The sequence below is a fragment of the Zerene cesonia genome, chromosome 6 (assembly GCF_012273895.1).
Source record: "Zerene cesonia ecotype Mississippi chromosome 6, Zerene_cesonia_1.1, whole genome shotgun sequence".
Taxonomy (NCBI): domain Eukaryota; kingdom Metazoa; phylum Arthropoda; class Insecta; order Lepidoptera; family Pieridae; genus Zerene; species Zerene cesonia.
Window position 1 is genome coordinate 6,029,602 of NC_052107.1, and position 16,901 is coordinate 6,046,502.

At 31.4% G+C, this 16,901-nt stretch overlaps 2 protein-coding genes across 3 annotated transcripts in view; one reads left to right on the top strand and one right to left on the bottom strand.

Annotated features, from left to right (window-relative positions):
• Window positions 1-16,901, bottom strand: part of LOC119840493 — a 76,888-nt gene that overhangs the window by 3,907 nt on the left and 56,080 nt on the right. The gene's annotated exons all lie outside the window — the stretch shown is intronic.
• LOC119840494 lies at window positions 5,425-8,618 on the top strand. Its single transcript, XM_038367133.1, has 3 exons — window positions 5,425-5,559; window positions 5,639-6,501; window positions 7,857-8,618. Exons 1-2 carry the CDS (start codon window positions 5,554-5,556, stop codon window positions 6,284-6,286), a joined length of 654 nt encoding a protein of 217 aa, XP_038223061.1. The 5' UTR covers window positions 5,425-5,553; the 3' UTR covers window positions 6,287-6,501; window positions 7,857-8,618.

Sequence of the window (16,901 nt, forward strand, 5' to 3'; positions counted from 1 at the left end):
ATATAGGTATATACATATATATGCATATACATATTCAATACGTAATGCGTTTTAAGGAATTTTAATTTTATTTAAATCTTCGAACGTGAAAGAAGCCGCGGGTACTACTAGGTCTAATATAATAATGATTCACCTTATTAGATGTCACAACGTATAATGAAATAGTTGCATACAATGGACATGATTTGCGCGTGGATAACGTCATCGAACCTTAATTTAAACATCGAAATTCAAATATTATGTACTGTATAGATTTATATCTCAGATCTTATTATATTTTGTTATAAAAAAATGTTATTGTATTTCGTTTTATTTGAACGTAATTTTAACAGATATATGCCATTGCCATTTATACAATTGACAAATTGTTTTTAAACGAGAAATACGACTCAACCAGCGTTAATATCTAAATAAATACAAACGATATGAAAGTGATCAATCATGTGCCATAAAAGCGCCTTTAAAATAAATAGTAGCAATACTCATTCGTAAAAGCTAACATTACAATCATTGAAAGGATATTCATTTTCTTAGTACGCACTGCCTATTACATTATTTCGCAGGAATACAGTTAAATGTATACGGCTACGCTTCATTAATTATTATTATATGAGCAATAAGTTAGTTAAAACGTTTTCGTTATAAATAAGCCAAATTGTAATAAAGTAAAATTAATGAAAAATATATTACGCTCGAAATCTACTTAAATATAAAACCTTGATTTCTTATTATTGATTTTATAAATTTCAGATGGCAAACCACGCAATTGTAATCCTGGGCTGTTTCTTACTGAGTATTCTTCTTCAAGTAAGAGCCGACGCAGCAGAAATACATGAAACTTTGCAAGAAGAAATTAGTCCAAAATTAGATAGCAAACCGAATGTGGCCGACGAATTACAGAAAAATTCTAAAGATAGCAATTTTGCACAACGTGAGAAAAGATTTTATAACTATTTCGATTACAACTTTGGTTTCAACTTTAATTCCCAGATTCCATCATACACTAAGAGAGATCAATCTTATCAGGCTGGAAATTATGGTGTAGAAGATCAATTGGACTTGATATTTAAAAAATTACAAGAAATTACGAGCACTGCTAATAGACGGTCTTATTTACCTCCGCCGCCACAAATTCCAAGACCGGCATTCATACCATTCTTATATGTACCAAAAATGGAATGTCAATGCCCAAATAATAATGAGCAATCCACGACAAGTCCCCCATTATCAAAGAATCCAGTATCACAAAATACTAAAAACGATACAGACAGCACACCAAAAACCGAAACCATGCCTAAATTCCCAACCAGATTACCTGAAATTGACGAAATGCGTGATACAGAAGACAATGATTACGATTATGGAGATGACTCGGACGGCGCAAGACCAATCTCATTGAAAAAACCTGTTAAACCGAGTCAATCATCGTCTAGACCCTCGCCTCCTTTAGAACACGGGAGTAACCAAGCAGGTCTGGAATCTGCCTCGGAGACACAGAGCGCTGATGCGCTTCCACAGGCGTTTTCGCCCGACAATGATTCAGTGACATCTTCAGAAAGCATTTCTGTATGTGAAAGTGCCTCGATATTCTGTTGTCATCAACCTCAAGTATCTTACGAATGTTTCACGGCACAGAGTTGTGTTAACCCAGTAGAACTTGTTGAACCTTGTGATCCTCAGTCACTTTTGAGGACTATTAAAAAGTTGCAACATTTATATAATTTAAAGAAAATTGTCGCAGGAAGCTAATCAACAAACTTGTTGTTTATGTCATACTCTATGTTATTTATAATATAGAATTATTGTCATGGCATTTAAGAACTAAATAGCAAAATAACTAGAAACGACTACGTCTTAATAGCTTAATGTACATGAGAATATGAATAATAGATTGATCAGATTTAAATATCAAACCAAACTTTTTATGAAAAAAAAGTTTAACACTTACTCATTAAAGACAGTTCCTATTGTTCAATTAATAAGGAATTATTGTGTACTAACAAAATAATATAATCGCACTAGTCGCCTTCTTAATGCTTATTACTATTAAAGGAAATGTATTAGAAATATTAATATAATGAGAAACCAAATAGTATCATCACGACTAACAAACACACGATTTATTGCAAAACCAGGTAAGTCCATTTATCATATTATTTCTTTCTGGACGAATGAGTCAAAGAGTCGTGATGGTACTTGAAATGTTTGATGATTTGTTCTATATCGATGTAATAAAGTAGAGACTACATACAATTGTTTAAATTAAGGAGACAATTAGTAGAAATCAAGAATGAGTATGGTTTATGTATGTCACTGTTAGATTAAAAACACTGTTTACAAAATAATTTGCGAAATTACAAACTGACGAAAAATTGTGAACTGTACCAAACCATTTACAATTTAACACAATATTTTTCGTTTCTTTATAATCTGTCCACTGCAAACCGTTAAATTGAGAACTGTACGAAACCAGTTAAAATTAAACGTAATACGTTTATAGTTAGTTTATAATATGTTCATAGCAAACCGTTAAATTTGTCGTTTCGTAAGCGTTCGTGTAATGGTTTGGTACAGTTCACAATTTTTCTTCGGTTTAGAAACACGGGGGATACATATTATAAACTAACATTGTTTGTAATCCTACTGTGATGTACATGTAAGTAATAAGTAATATATATTATAAAAATGTATGACATGTAAGCAAATTAATTTTTGAGACAGACGTTATTTCTTTTTATATTTGTCCTGCTGCTCCTAAATTTGTTAATGACGTAAAAATTATCATTAATGCAGAACATTGCCAATGTAAACAAAGTAATCTGTTTATTGTGGTTACAACGAAGTCACATCTATTAGCGTACCCATTATTTTAATGATGTTTCTTAATACAACGTGTTTCGCGTGAGGGTACTTAAATTTAAAATAATTTAATTATATAATATATGAAATGTGTCTTTTTTGCTTTGTGTCTCAGTAAAAGTATAATGAGGCTGAATGAAAAGTTATCAGATAAGCATTCTTATAATACTAATAATGAAACAGTTCAAGTAAAGTAAAACAGATCTTTTCTCAGGTCACATTACTTAGCCCTAATAAATATATAAATAATAAAAAAAACGGGTTTCTAATAAATTATTACAAAATCTGACCATAGAGAAGTTAATACAGAAGATACTGGCCTTTTTCGAAATAAAAATCTTTTTGTTTGCTATTTGTTCTTTTATTTTAACTAAAACTCAGTTTTAAACTTGAAGATACGTGGCAAGGGGTCGTACATATATTGTACGATCTAATTTCTGAACACACAATTAATAGAGATAAAGATGTGGGTGCTCTATTGTTTTTGTTTGTAAGTCTCAACCAATATGTATCCTCTGTTCTAAGTGATATTCACTTATGGATTTATTGCCTGAAATTGACAAATAATCATGTTCGCTAATGTCTCTGTGAAATTTTAAAGTTGTATATAAATTTAATAAAGGATTTTATTGTATCTGCTATTTTCACTTAATTATGGCTGAAAAATTACCAAACATGGAACAAGATTTCAGAAAAAAGAAACTGCGTAATAACATGTGATAATATTTTTTTGCATTGTACATATAAACAACAAAAATTCTTCGTAAGAAAACATATCAAACTTGTCATAAGCGTAGTTTTTAAAAATATTTAATATAATAACTTTTTTTTTGTCATAATAACACTAACAATCGCCTGCAATAACAGTTGCTCGCAATAACAGTCGAGCTACATAGGTTTTAAGGTTCATTTTCACATACTACTGTTACCTTAAGGAAACTTAGTTATTCAAAACTAGCTTCCCGTATCCGTATCGTTTTTACCTTTTAAACCTTCCCTGGAATATTCGGAATGCACCAAAACCATGATTATAAAAATCAGACCAGCCACTCACGAGTTTTAGCGAGACTAACGAACAGCAATTTATTTTTATATATTAGATTAGGGACAGTTTTTTGTTGAGAGACACCTATTACGTGATAACTATATTATAATCTATGGTAAGCTGTGCTACATACAAGCTACCATATGATCCTTATTCTTAAATTTAATTTTTCCGTCTTTTCCCACTTACAATCATTTGTTCTAATAAGAACAGTATCCAACTTGAAATCGTATATCGAATAAAATGTAGTATTTCGAAACATTATTTGTGCTGGGCGTTTTGATTACTCACATGAATTGTAACACGAAAATACCTAAAACTATACAAAACACGTCCCTAACAGTTGTGCCGGACCCCACGTACATAATCATCATAATATGTGGTATAAACATTACGAATAACTACTCTTAAGTAAAGTTAAAAACAGCGCACCTCTTGTTGTTATTGTGAAATATCAATAATTAACAATGTAAAGCAGAATCGTGTGTTAATGCCCCGAATTGGATCTCTCCTAACCACAATTCAATTATAAATAAATATAACACACATGAAAACACCGTTACATTTTATGTTTACAAATTCAGAGCGTCTCGCTTTCTGTAATCAAAACATCCCTTAAAATATAATAGATCTACAGAATGGAACTCATAAGACTCAATTAATTTCTAATTAAGCTCTAGAGCAGATTCCTAACTACTATTTAATTAATTAAGCTATTTTCAACTATGAGAAATGTCTTAGTAAAGTCAAATTTACCTTGAAGTCGATCAAATATAAGATTCCAACGACCTTATATAAAAATATAAACATGCATTCAAATGTTCGAATAGATTTTTTATAAAGAATTAGAATGAGCTGGTTACGCTATTTTAAATATCTATATTCGATTTCTTTTAATTTATTAGTCTGCGTTATTACTTATTATCGAATATACATAACATACATATTCATAATTACTTGTTTTTTTTGTTCAGCACTTTTTTCAGCCTATCAATCTGAGAAAAACTGTATAAATATTTGTCATTATCCTGTGGTATACAAAGAATAATTTAGGAAATAACATTATAATAGCGACCTTGATGATTTGTTAAGAATAGATTAATAGAACTTAAATTTTTTAAGCTTTGTTCATAAAGTAGTGGCTGAACGCGTAGGTATTTAAATATTTAAGGTATATTCAATAATTCCAGGAAGTTCACATGTCATACGAAACTTAGTCCGCGACGATGACAAATCCAAAGTTAAGTCAGGTTTGTCCCAGGATAAATTCGACGAAAAGCAAAAATAGATGTAAGTATACTTGTACGATTTATCTATAAAACAGCTATATTTATCATACTGACATAAAGTTACATACGTTTAAAAATGGGAAAAATTTCTCATATATATAAGATATATAGACCAGCTCCAAGATATATAGAAAATTTGGATTCTGAACATGGACTGGCCCACTTGATCGGGAATCGAACCCGGAAGTTTCTCGTCAACATGCAGCGATGAGGTGAGCCAACCACTAAGCTAAAGCTATGTCGCTGTATTTATTACGTCTCCGGCTCACCAATGACGCATTCTAGTTGAACCTATTGTACGGATAAATCGAGTAATACTCATTTCTGTTTATCTATAAAAAATAAATCGTTCAGAATATAATGACAGTAAGTAGATGTTAAGAAGTGTTTTGGTAAAAATGTAATGTAATTATCCTTTCACCTTGTGACTTAATTTGTTTCACAGATGGATCATTCAAGTTTACTTTACATCAGTGCAATTGTAACTGTTTTACAGTACGCTCAAAGTGCTCCGAGTGAGTTGCCAAAGGTAAATGTCCAATCGCAAGGTCAGTATACACAAGCTGTATCAAATAAAGCGAGCCTTGTAAAAGAAGATGGCCTTTCTTCAAGATTCCCAGCCATTGAAGATGATCGCCTCAATTGGGGAGTTATGGTTGACCCTTTGATTCACGAAAATGAAGAAGCATTTAACAGACCTATAACTATAAGAAGAAAAATACTTAAATCAAATAAAATCGCAAAAGGAACAGTTTTAATGAATGAAGAAAGGACACCACCACAGAATATTGATACTAGTAAGAACAATAAAGTTAATATTGGGCCCCAGTCGATTGCTTCGTCAAGTAGCAAATCCAATACAGATGTTGTTAACGGTTTGCAGATTGCTAGAAAAGCCTTAGAGAAGCCAAAACAAGATAGAACTGCCATACAATGTGATGCAGCTATTATTTCTTGTTGTAGTAATAAACGAGAGCTGCAATGGCAATGCCAAATTGCAAAGGAATGCTTGTCAAGTTTCAGTGTTTGTGAAATACCAATTATACAAAGATCCATAGATAATATGATATTCTTTTATACGGATTCGTCTTAGAGTAATGAAAATGGGGCTGTGTATGGCCTTTTAATAAAAATAATAGATGTGTTTATACGTACATATTAAATAGCAATGTGATAAGAACAATAGATAGGTATAATAGTGTAATTATTGTGTTAACGAACAATTTATATTTACAAGTGAACCAGCACGACTACTCTTTGAAGTATTTAAAGTGATCATAATAGACGATTATATAAAAAGCTTCTATTGTAAGTAAAAAGTCATGGATTTTTTTTTTCATATGTAACTGCTACATTATAGTAGATACTCTCTCTATTTTATTTCTTTTTGTTGATCTTATTTGATAATTTGTTGATTTATTATTATGTTGTAAATGTTGTAAACGTATAATGTAAATTAGTAAAATAATTGTAATTACATATATAAATGACTTGCTTCATTATATAATATAATTTATTGTTCCTTTATACGTCTACACCTATCATAGCACAAAATAAATATAGAACTGAATAAAAAATGCATTCATTAATTCATTTGTAAATTTTTGGGCATCTGGCATTTAATTGTTTCCTAATCCAGTATAAGGACATACAAAATAATACAAATATGCTTCAATGACATCGCTTTTTTAGCTTATATTCTTCCTTTTTTAACAACTTTATGTGTATTATTATCTAAAACAGCTTAAGATTCGCGGTAATTTCACTAAGCCCAAATACGACGACTTTAAAACCAGTTTGAGAATGTTTCTTTCTTTAATTATATTTTAAATGTTCTTTCATGGAGTCGTGGTAATAATATACATTATTTTTGTCTTAGTCTAATCATTTAGCTCAACTTCATAATACGTGGAGTCATGTTCTTGTACGTACAAAGCTAGTGATAACAATTTAAAATTTAAGGAAAATCTGCTTATTTGAAACAAGATGAAGTCTTTCTGTAATCACATGTCCGACATTCGGTTTGCGCATCAGACGTGCGTGGAATCTGGTTTTGTTTAAATATAATATTTTTATTATGTGAAGTTTAGTGCACGATTAGGAATTTGAATAAAAAGGAATAGTGAAATTATGCGAAGGAAAACTGTTCATGACTTACACATTTGCTTTAATTAACTTTTATATAATTATAAATTGGTACGTATGGTTTTATTTATATGAGAGTTTAGAATGGTTAATTAACATAGGTATCTTTTAAAATCAGTACAGTAAACGAGTTTTTATGTTTTTTTTTATTATAATTAAAGACAATTACTTACACCAATACAGAACAATTACAGAAAAAAAAAACAATTTCCATATATACGTGCAATACTTAATTAAAGACTGACAACGCATGCATAAATAGAATAGTAAACGATTATGAAAATATGGGTTATGTTCTACAACTATTTGTTGTATACAACGTAGATAATACATAATACATGCCAAACTAATATTATCCTCAAACTGGGGAAACCCAGTACGACTAACTCACGGCCAAACGACAATTTCCATTTATGTTACACACAGCCAGTGAACCATTGATGAAGGTTAAAAATTGACGTGAATAAAACGTCATGCTTTGTCGCTAGCAGTTTATTTTAGTTTTTATTCCATTACAGAGATGGCGTTACTTGGTTATACGTGTTTCTTCATCCTTTGCACCTTACAATGTGCTTACACACGTGAGCCGCCACCAGTTGTGTCTAGTCCACCTCAAACGATAACAATTAGAAGTCCAGCGAATCTAACATATGAAGAATTATCGTACATATTGAAAACAAGAAACGGCATAGCAGAAAAACCTCCGAAAACTCTGACGCCGTGCGCGCGGGCAATACTCGGATGCTGTGATGATAAAAAAGTCATGAATGAATTCTGTTCAGAATCATTGAAATGTGGCGCTTTCTTCTTCGACAATAACCCTTGCGAGGACAAGTTCATAATCGATGCCTTGAATGCGGCAAAAATTTTTTATGAACAATTTAACAAAGTTTAAACTATCCAATGTAAAGGTAAGTTTGTTTTTCTCTGAGAGTGAACACTGAACAGTCGCGCCAAAATTTAAATGAAGATCAATCAGTTTTTCTAAACGAAAATGAATTGATAAAACAGTTACTAAATGACAAAAGGTTCACGTGAAAAATGTACGTATCTATGAAAAGGTAGTTAGTTAGATAAATTTAAATACAAAGAATAATGATTTTGAAAATAAGTCACACGATACATGTCTTACAAGGCAAAATAATAATAACATCAAAGGGAACAAAATATTTCGTTCTTCATATCTGAACAAATAATTATAATTTTTGTAGAAAAACCTGTTAGAGTTTACTGTATTTTGTGCTTTAAATATTTATGATACAATAAACAATACAAGAGAATTGTACTATTGTTTTATTTAATTGAATAACGTATAGCTACGTTCAACACATAATAATGCCCAAGGACTGAATTAATTTAACATCTACATATATTTCCATTATTGGAGGGTAGAAATGGTACGCATAATAATTTATGACTTTTATAAATAAGATCGGATCAAAGTAAGTGCTTTCTCGAATAGACTTTCGGTAGTTTATTTTTGGAAACCAGTCTAAGGGCTTAACCTGGATACCAAGAACCCTCAATCCTCATACCACACATAGTTTTAATAGACTATTGACTATATTTAGGAGTATATATTTATTAACAATAAATTCATTTATTGTTTGCGAACAAATGCTAGAGTTTATAAGGATCGATGGATGTATATGTGTGTTTGTTACTCTTTAATGCAAAAACTACAGAACCGATTTCAATTGAATTTGGTACATAGATATGCCTACGTGTTATTCTGTTTAAGCATAATAACACATAGGCAATTTATTACTATATTCCTACGGGATACGGACTTACGCGGGTGAAACCGCGGGGCGCAGTTAGTATGTGTCAGTTATTAGCATTTCTATGTACTGCCCAAATTGGTAAAGTCGGTGCTTCACCATAACTATGCCTATATTTTAGCAAGTCGATTAAATATTATAAACACAAAAAACAAATATAACTTTTATTGTTACTATTTAGCAAGTAAGAATGCAGTAATGCTGTTATTAAAAAAACCTAATATAATATTATGTTAATTTCAAAAGAATCCTTTTTAAATTGTGAATGAGGAACGAGGCATTTGACGCTTTTCAGATTGACATAAGTGTAGAACTCAAAAAAAGATACAGTTTACTAACTACGTACAATAATTTACTTGTATACCAGTAAAAGTATAGGCAAATTTAAACAAATTGATGTTTCGGTGTATACGAAAAACTACTTTTATATTTTCTTAGGAAGATCTCGCTCTTAAAATGCAATTCGACTCAGCTAAATAATGAATGCGGCTGTGTTGGCCAAGCGCCAGAACGCCGCCGGCAACAAGTGATGATCTAGCTATTGCTGAAGTTAAAAGGCTTTTATTTCGGTTTGGTACATTTATTTATGTAGTACCAACATCGACAAACTTTATTACCTACACAATAACGTTCAAAGGGTTTTTGTGTTTTAAGGATCTCCTTACACTACATGCCAAGGTGTGTAGTCATAGCATATAATAGATTAATTACGGAATTATCTACTCATGTGGTCAAAGGTTCCCTATGACTGTCATACACATTACGTACATATGTATTACATCATGCTCGTTACGAAATATCCACTATATGTTCATGATAGATCGACCATCAAGTGGTAAAAATGTTATGAAATTCTTATTATATGTATCAATTTTAACAAGAATTTCATCCTTTACGATGAAGGAATGCGAATCCCGTAATATGAAAATATCGTCAGTACTGGCAGAACTGAATGGTTTGTTTTATTATTTGTTTTTTATTTATATAAGAATTCATCGAAATCCATCGCGATCGTATGGATTGTATTTTAATTATTAATAAAGGGGAGCATATGAGAAAGGAGAAATTTCGAATAGTTAAGATAAAGGCTGTAGTTTGGAATGTCTTCGATACGACGCTATTAATATTGGTGAACGATAATAAAATATGTATGAGATACGAAATTCCTTAATTTAACATGATTACGCAAGGAGTAAAATACAAATCACGGTTACTTTATTATCTGCAATGTAAGCTAACATATCGTCCTTATTAATATAGTTTATGAATTATTTTTTTGGGTTTTTGAGAACATGTCATACTTTTAATATCATCATAGGATAAGGTTAGATATTGGAGCCTAAATACATCACATTTACATACATTTGTTTACTTTTCGTTTACTTTATTTATTGATTACATCACCTGAGCGTTGTGGTCCTGATTCCTCATCCAAACAGTGCCCAGTGAAGCCCAGTTAAAGTTACAAACCTTCGAGCTATATCAAGTCCAAGAACATACTATCTAAAATCAAACCATCAGAAGATATTTGACTGCTTTACTAACACTATTTGTTGAAACTGAAATACAGTATATTACAATCAAATTACGCTTATATGAATGTTATAAAAAGCATTACATTTGGGAAAGTAAAATAAAATATATAAAGGAAGTAAAATTAAGTAGTATAAACGTTTTACGAAGAAATCATTTGAACGTTATATTAAAGTCAATACTTTACATATGAAAGTTTACAGATAGCCTTATATAAGCTCGGTAAAACTGAACAAAAAAGTATTTAAAATTTCGCTGTCAGCATTATATTATGAGAAGAAAACTATTCTATATAGAAATAGCGTAGAGTGATAGTAAATTCATACGCAAAGCGAAATTCTGTTTTTAATCACCTACTAATGTTTAGTTTTATGCCATAACAAAAAAAGGTATTCCTTTTTCTTGTTATGGAAAAAAATACATATAAAAGTACTAAATCAGGGAACCTTTAAATACTATTATTAGCAAGTAGAAACATGGCAACACAGACTTGTAATAAAATTTATCAAAGCTAACGCAATGAAAAGCACGAGAGTTCACCTGGGACGATTTTATTGCCCAAGTGAAATATGTTTTGTTTGAGACTTTCGGATCAGTTAATGGCAAGAACAATAAAAGGTAAACCATTAAGTCTTCAGTAACATACTTTTTACATTAGCGAAAAAATGCTTTGTATAAAAGCGAAATATCTATACATAATTTTTAATAGAAACAAAATAGGTACAACATTAATCTAAACGTCGAAAATGCACCAATGCATTAACAGACCATAACATTGTGGTCTTACGCACTACTCGAACAACTGCACTGCAAAATTTCTCTTGTAAATATTATTCTACAGATGTATTGTTCTTCATTCGTACAACAAACAAACTAGCCTCCTGACTTAGCTATCTATTGAGAGAGAGAATCCTGCATTCACTCCAAGGATAAGTGAAAGCTTTCAAAGGTGCTCGGGGCTTAGAAGCTAGCCGTGGCGCCTCCTGCATTATTCATTTGATATATTGAACTAAGAAATGCCACCGGACTGACCACTGACCAGGGATACAGAATGCCACTGACAAAACGTAAGATGACAGTGCTCCAATTTTAGGCTTATTTCAGTCACCTATAAGCTTACGAACCACCTATATGCAACTAGTTTGTTTTGACGCAGTCTATAAGACGTAAGCGAATATTCTCTTGAATTTCTTCCTTTTAAAGTTACACATATTCAACTTCAAATTATTTTTTCAATTTGCAAATGTAATATAATAAATATGGTAATTGAAGAAGGTAAATTGGAAATCCGCCTGGTAACATCGTTTTCAAACACGTAACTCTTAAACATTCGATTAAAATACAATATTGCAAATAGTGATTCGTAAACAAGTGAATAATAACACCCGAAACCCCTGTGCTTATAAAGTCATTAGGAATTTTTGGCTATCGAGATCAATTGTGCTGTTTTACGACGCCTGTTACAGAAGGGCAACTAGTGTGTGCGTTGTGAGGGTTTGTATCATCATAAGTGTTTAAATATGCCTATATCATTTTATAATAAACACCTAGGAGAACTAAAACACTCATGGACTTGTCTTGCATGCAAAGCATCCACTACTCGTCGTAATTGTGATGATACACCGACTCGCAAGTGAAAGTTCACCCATGAACCTTAATATGTCATGCGATAAAATTAATACCCCTGCACAAGTGAGTACTATCACTGTCGACCGTTTTGAACAGCTACTAGACTCCAGACTGACTGCTATGTACTCCAAATTTACAAAGGACTTCTTCGGAAGCTTGAGTTTACTGTATCATCAGTATCCATCTTCCTTCTCGGTTCTGGCAAAATAAACAGCGTAGACCATTGACCTATGTCTTTTGACTTATGGCATATAAAGCTGAGCCTGGACCTTTTCACAGCCATAACACATAACAGCAAATTAATTTAGATTTTACGTTATTTCTTTTCTTTTTAAATTGTCGTGTCTGTGTTTATGTTTTTTCTTATTTCCTGCATAATGTTCAGTGTTTGGTCTTTTTTGTTAGTTGTTGTATGTGTACTTGAGTGTGAATAAATGTATGTCTATGTCTTAGGCTCTATAACAAACCTCATAAATTCTATAAAATATATAATATAAGTACAAAGGAAAACCTATTATAATTTTTCGAAGAGAAAGAGAATAACAATCAAACTGTGATAGATATTTATTGAGGTAGGTAGTTTACAATCAGCTGTTCTTTTGCCGTTCATTAAAAAAAAATGATTCATTATAGAAGGCTAATCATGCTACTTTGTAATATCGAGCAGTATAATAAATTTAGGTGCTTTAAAAAACGGAGGACCAAGATCCGCTTTATAAACGGAACTTCAATTTTATCATGTAGATCTTATCCTATTTGCTTACATCTCACAATCTTCTTTTAGAAAATCATTCAATAATAACAATTTCGAGAAACGTAAAATCCCAACCAACTGGGTTAACATTTTACTCATTAAAAAACTTGTTTTAAATTTTTATACAAACAGAAAAACACGAACAAGTCAGTAAGTAGAAGTTTGTTTTTTAGGAAAAAAAACATTATATGTTATAAAGTACTGGCTGGCCCGCGGTTTCACCCGTGTAAGTCCATATCCCGTAGGAATAACGGGATAAAAATTGCTTATATGCTATTCCAATTGTCCAACTGTTTACGTACCAAATTTCATTGTAATCGATTCAGTAGTTTTTGCGTGAAAGAGGAACAAACACACACACACACATCCTTACAGACTTTCGCATATTAACAATGATCATATTAACAATGATTGAGAAAATTTGAACAAGGTTTAAAGAAGGTAGATCAAAAATTGGTTGATTGTCAATTAACAGGAAAATACAATTTTTGTTTTAACTCTTAAAATTTTGCAAATGTATATGATGATTATTAGGTAGGTTATTCTAATTATTAGGTGGGTAGGTAGGTCTTATGTGTCGTTTTACCAAAGGCTCGTAGCCAAACTTATATTGAATAAAAATACTTCTGTTTCGCGCTAAAAGCTACAATTATACTAGCACCGTTCGGTACAAGAGAAAACAATACTTTATCTGAAAGTTTATCCAGGGAACCGTCGAAGTTTGGTACAAAAAATTTAAATCCGTTTAAAATCCGTTAAAAGTCTGAAATTGAAGACTTTTAACGGATTTTTCATTATATTATTTAACCCGACGTTTAGAATACTTTTCATCAAACGAGGTCCCGGGGACACTCTGAAATATATCGAATTCGGGGAATTCACAATTTTAATGCAGCCTTGTTTATAAATATAATGCCTGCCAGCCTTGTATATAATGTGCATATACAATATTTATTTTTAGGTATCTTACACACCACAACTATTAGTATTATTGTATAATATCGCAATAAGTTGGAATTTACGGTAATCCCGCTATAAATATAAATATTGTTACAAATTTATAATTATGTTAATGTTGCTATTAACAGTCTGGGAAATCCGTGTGACGCGTTTATTGATGATGGTTATAATTTGTTGGGGTTTCACTCTAATCGCGATTGAAAAAGCTGAGGAAAGCTATGCTATGCTATGCTAATTATGAACATTCAATATTATTTGCTAATGTGTCTAAGTTAATATACAAATTGGAATTTTGTAATGCCACCTAAAGTAGATAGGTACTCTTAATAATCCTGTAGATAGGAAATTTTTCTCATAGAAAAAAAAATCATTACATAATAAAAGATTTCCAAAAAATCACTTCACACCCGGGCATCGAACTAAAATTTCAATTAAAACCAACAAAATGTAAAATTACACACTATACTTTTATTGCATCGATCGTTAAGTCAATTATAGGTAAGTATTTCCATACTCAAGTATATTGTCGAGATTCCTCTCGACAATATACTTGATTGATCCAATAAGACGAAAACGATGAAACATTTTATTTTATCTGCATATGTGGATAAAATAACCACCGCTTAAAACGGAGAAGGAAAACATCGTGAGGAAACCGGCATGTCCGAAAATCAAAAGTTCGACGACATGTGACATCTGCCAACCCGCACTTGGCCAGGGATGGATTATGGCCTGATCCCTTATAAGAGGCCTGTGTCCCAGCATTGGGAACATTAATATGGGCTGATGATGATGATAATGCAATGCTGCTTAATGGTACTTATCTATAGTTTTGCAAACGCTAATTACGGAAAAAACAAACAACAGAACAACGTATAAAATTTCTTATTAGATTTTTCTTAAAATACTTGTTTTCATAACTAGCTTCGCAGCGCCGGCATTTTACGCTCCGCTAATGTGGACATGGTGCCACTGAAAATATAATCATTCACGTATGTGTGCGTGCGGGTGGCAAAAGTGGAGGGGTGGCTAGTTAGGGGTGTACACAGAGAGTTTTAAGAATTCATCTTATCGGAAAAAAATCCTTTTTTACGTAGTTAGCGTATTAAATACTCTAAGTTGTGTTGAGTGTACACCAGCATATATTTTATACTCGAAAACTTAATGTTATTTTTGATAAGTTTCAATAAAGAGGACCGCTGGAAAACATTTCAGAAACCAATAATAATAAGTACCACGTAATGCAGAAAAATTAACTATTTTGTAACTTCCAGTCTTTTTAAATATATCAATAAAATCGAACAAATGACACAAAGCATCAAATGAAAAAATGTGCAACAGACACAAAGCTTCAGCGCATCGTCGCCATAAGGAACTAGGTATGAATTTTCAAATTAAAGTATGAAACAATCTTAATGTTCACTTATTAAAATGTTGGCCAAATAGAATTCAGAAGCACGCTAGAATAACGACTACGTAAGCAGGAACACCGGTGGCAGCGCATTAATGAGTAAAAAACCTACATATAACTTCAAGCCCTATTTAAATATAGCTTAACTAGAAAACAAACAATTCAGTTAACAAAATCATTAGCACTCGTATAACGCTTGATGTATTATAATAAATTGCTTCCATTTAAATTCTAACGATATTTATTAATAAATTTCAGTATGACGTAAACATTTATCGCTTCTATTTACCTTATATAAATTTTTAACTCAATATTTTATATTATATTTATATACAACGCGTATTGTAACAAAAAATGGGTTTTATGGGTACTTTCGGGTAAAATGGCTTATAATCGTATCGTAATTCGTAATATCGTAATCGAGTTATCATAAAACATATTTTTCATGCATCCCATTCAAATAACGTACGACTACTACGCATGTATAAAATTTTAATGTTATTATTAGGAACGTATCGACAGTAATACATGTTATTTCAAATGACTGCACGTGCGGATTACGTTTTAGGCTGTCTTCAGCGATTTCAAACCTGATTTTTTCACATAAGTTTACAACATTTAGGTAGGAACTGTCTGCAACTGTCAATGTGATATGAAAAAAGGAAACTGCTTCTTAAATAATTTAAAGCTACCTTTACCTATGTAACTCGGTAAAGATGTAAATGGCGTATCAATCTAAAATGAACCTTATTTTTTGTCAGAGAGGACTGTCTTTAATATAAACAAATTTCACTAGTACTTTCAATCTATGTAATCCATATATATCTAGATCGCACTAAATCTGTAAGCCATGATGAAGCGCTTCTCGTACACATTCTCACATTGACGAATGTGTTTAATGGTACTGGATTACAAAATAAATACCAAATATATTTAGCGAACAATGAATTCATGAATAAATAAAGGGGTGAAAAGACTTATGTTACTTTAATACAAACAAATCAAATTTAATCAGTACTGTCCTACGGTCTTTAGCTGTAGGTATGCCATCTATTTCAAAACTCATATGTTGTAAAATAAACAAATAAAAGGCGGCGCAGCAAGACTACATTAAAATAGAATATAAATATTAGATATAGAAATACAAATAATAACATGAAATAAAACAAAATGTGTATATATTTATAATATAATATTATCTGTGCTATTACGTTATCTGTGGTATTACTAAACAGACTTACAGACTGTGGCGTAATGAATGGACAACTCGCAGATAAGAGTAATTGATGACTAAAATGTGCCTACGGATAGAAGAGTCAGAAAAATATAAGCCATTCTGTATCGTTATAGATCGGTCGGGCCGTGTCATCGTCACAACTTTATAAATTAAGAAATAATAATATACATTATATGATTATTTCTTTATTTCGTCATATTACATGTACTTTATTATGTTTTAGTAACAATTGAAACTAGGTATAGTATGACATTAACT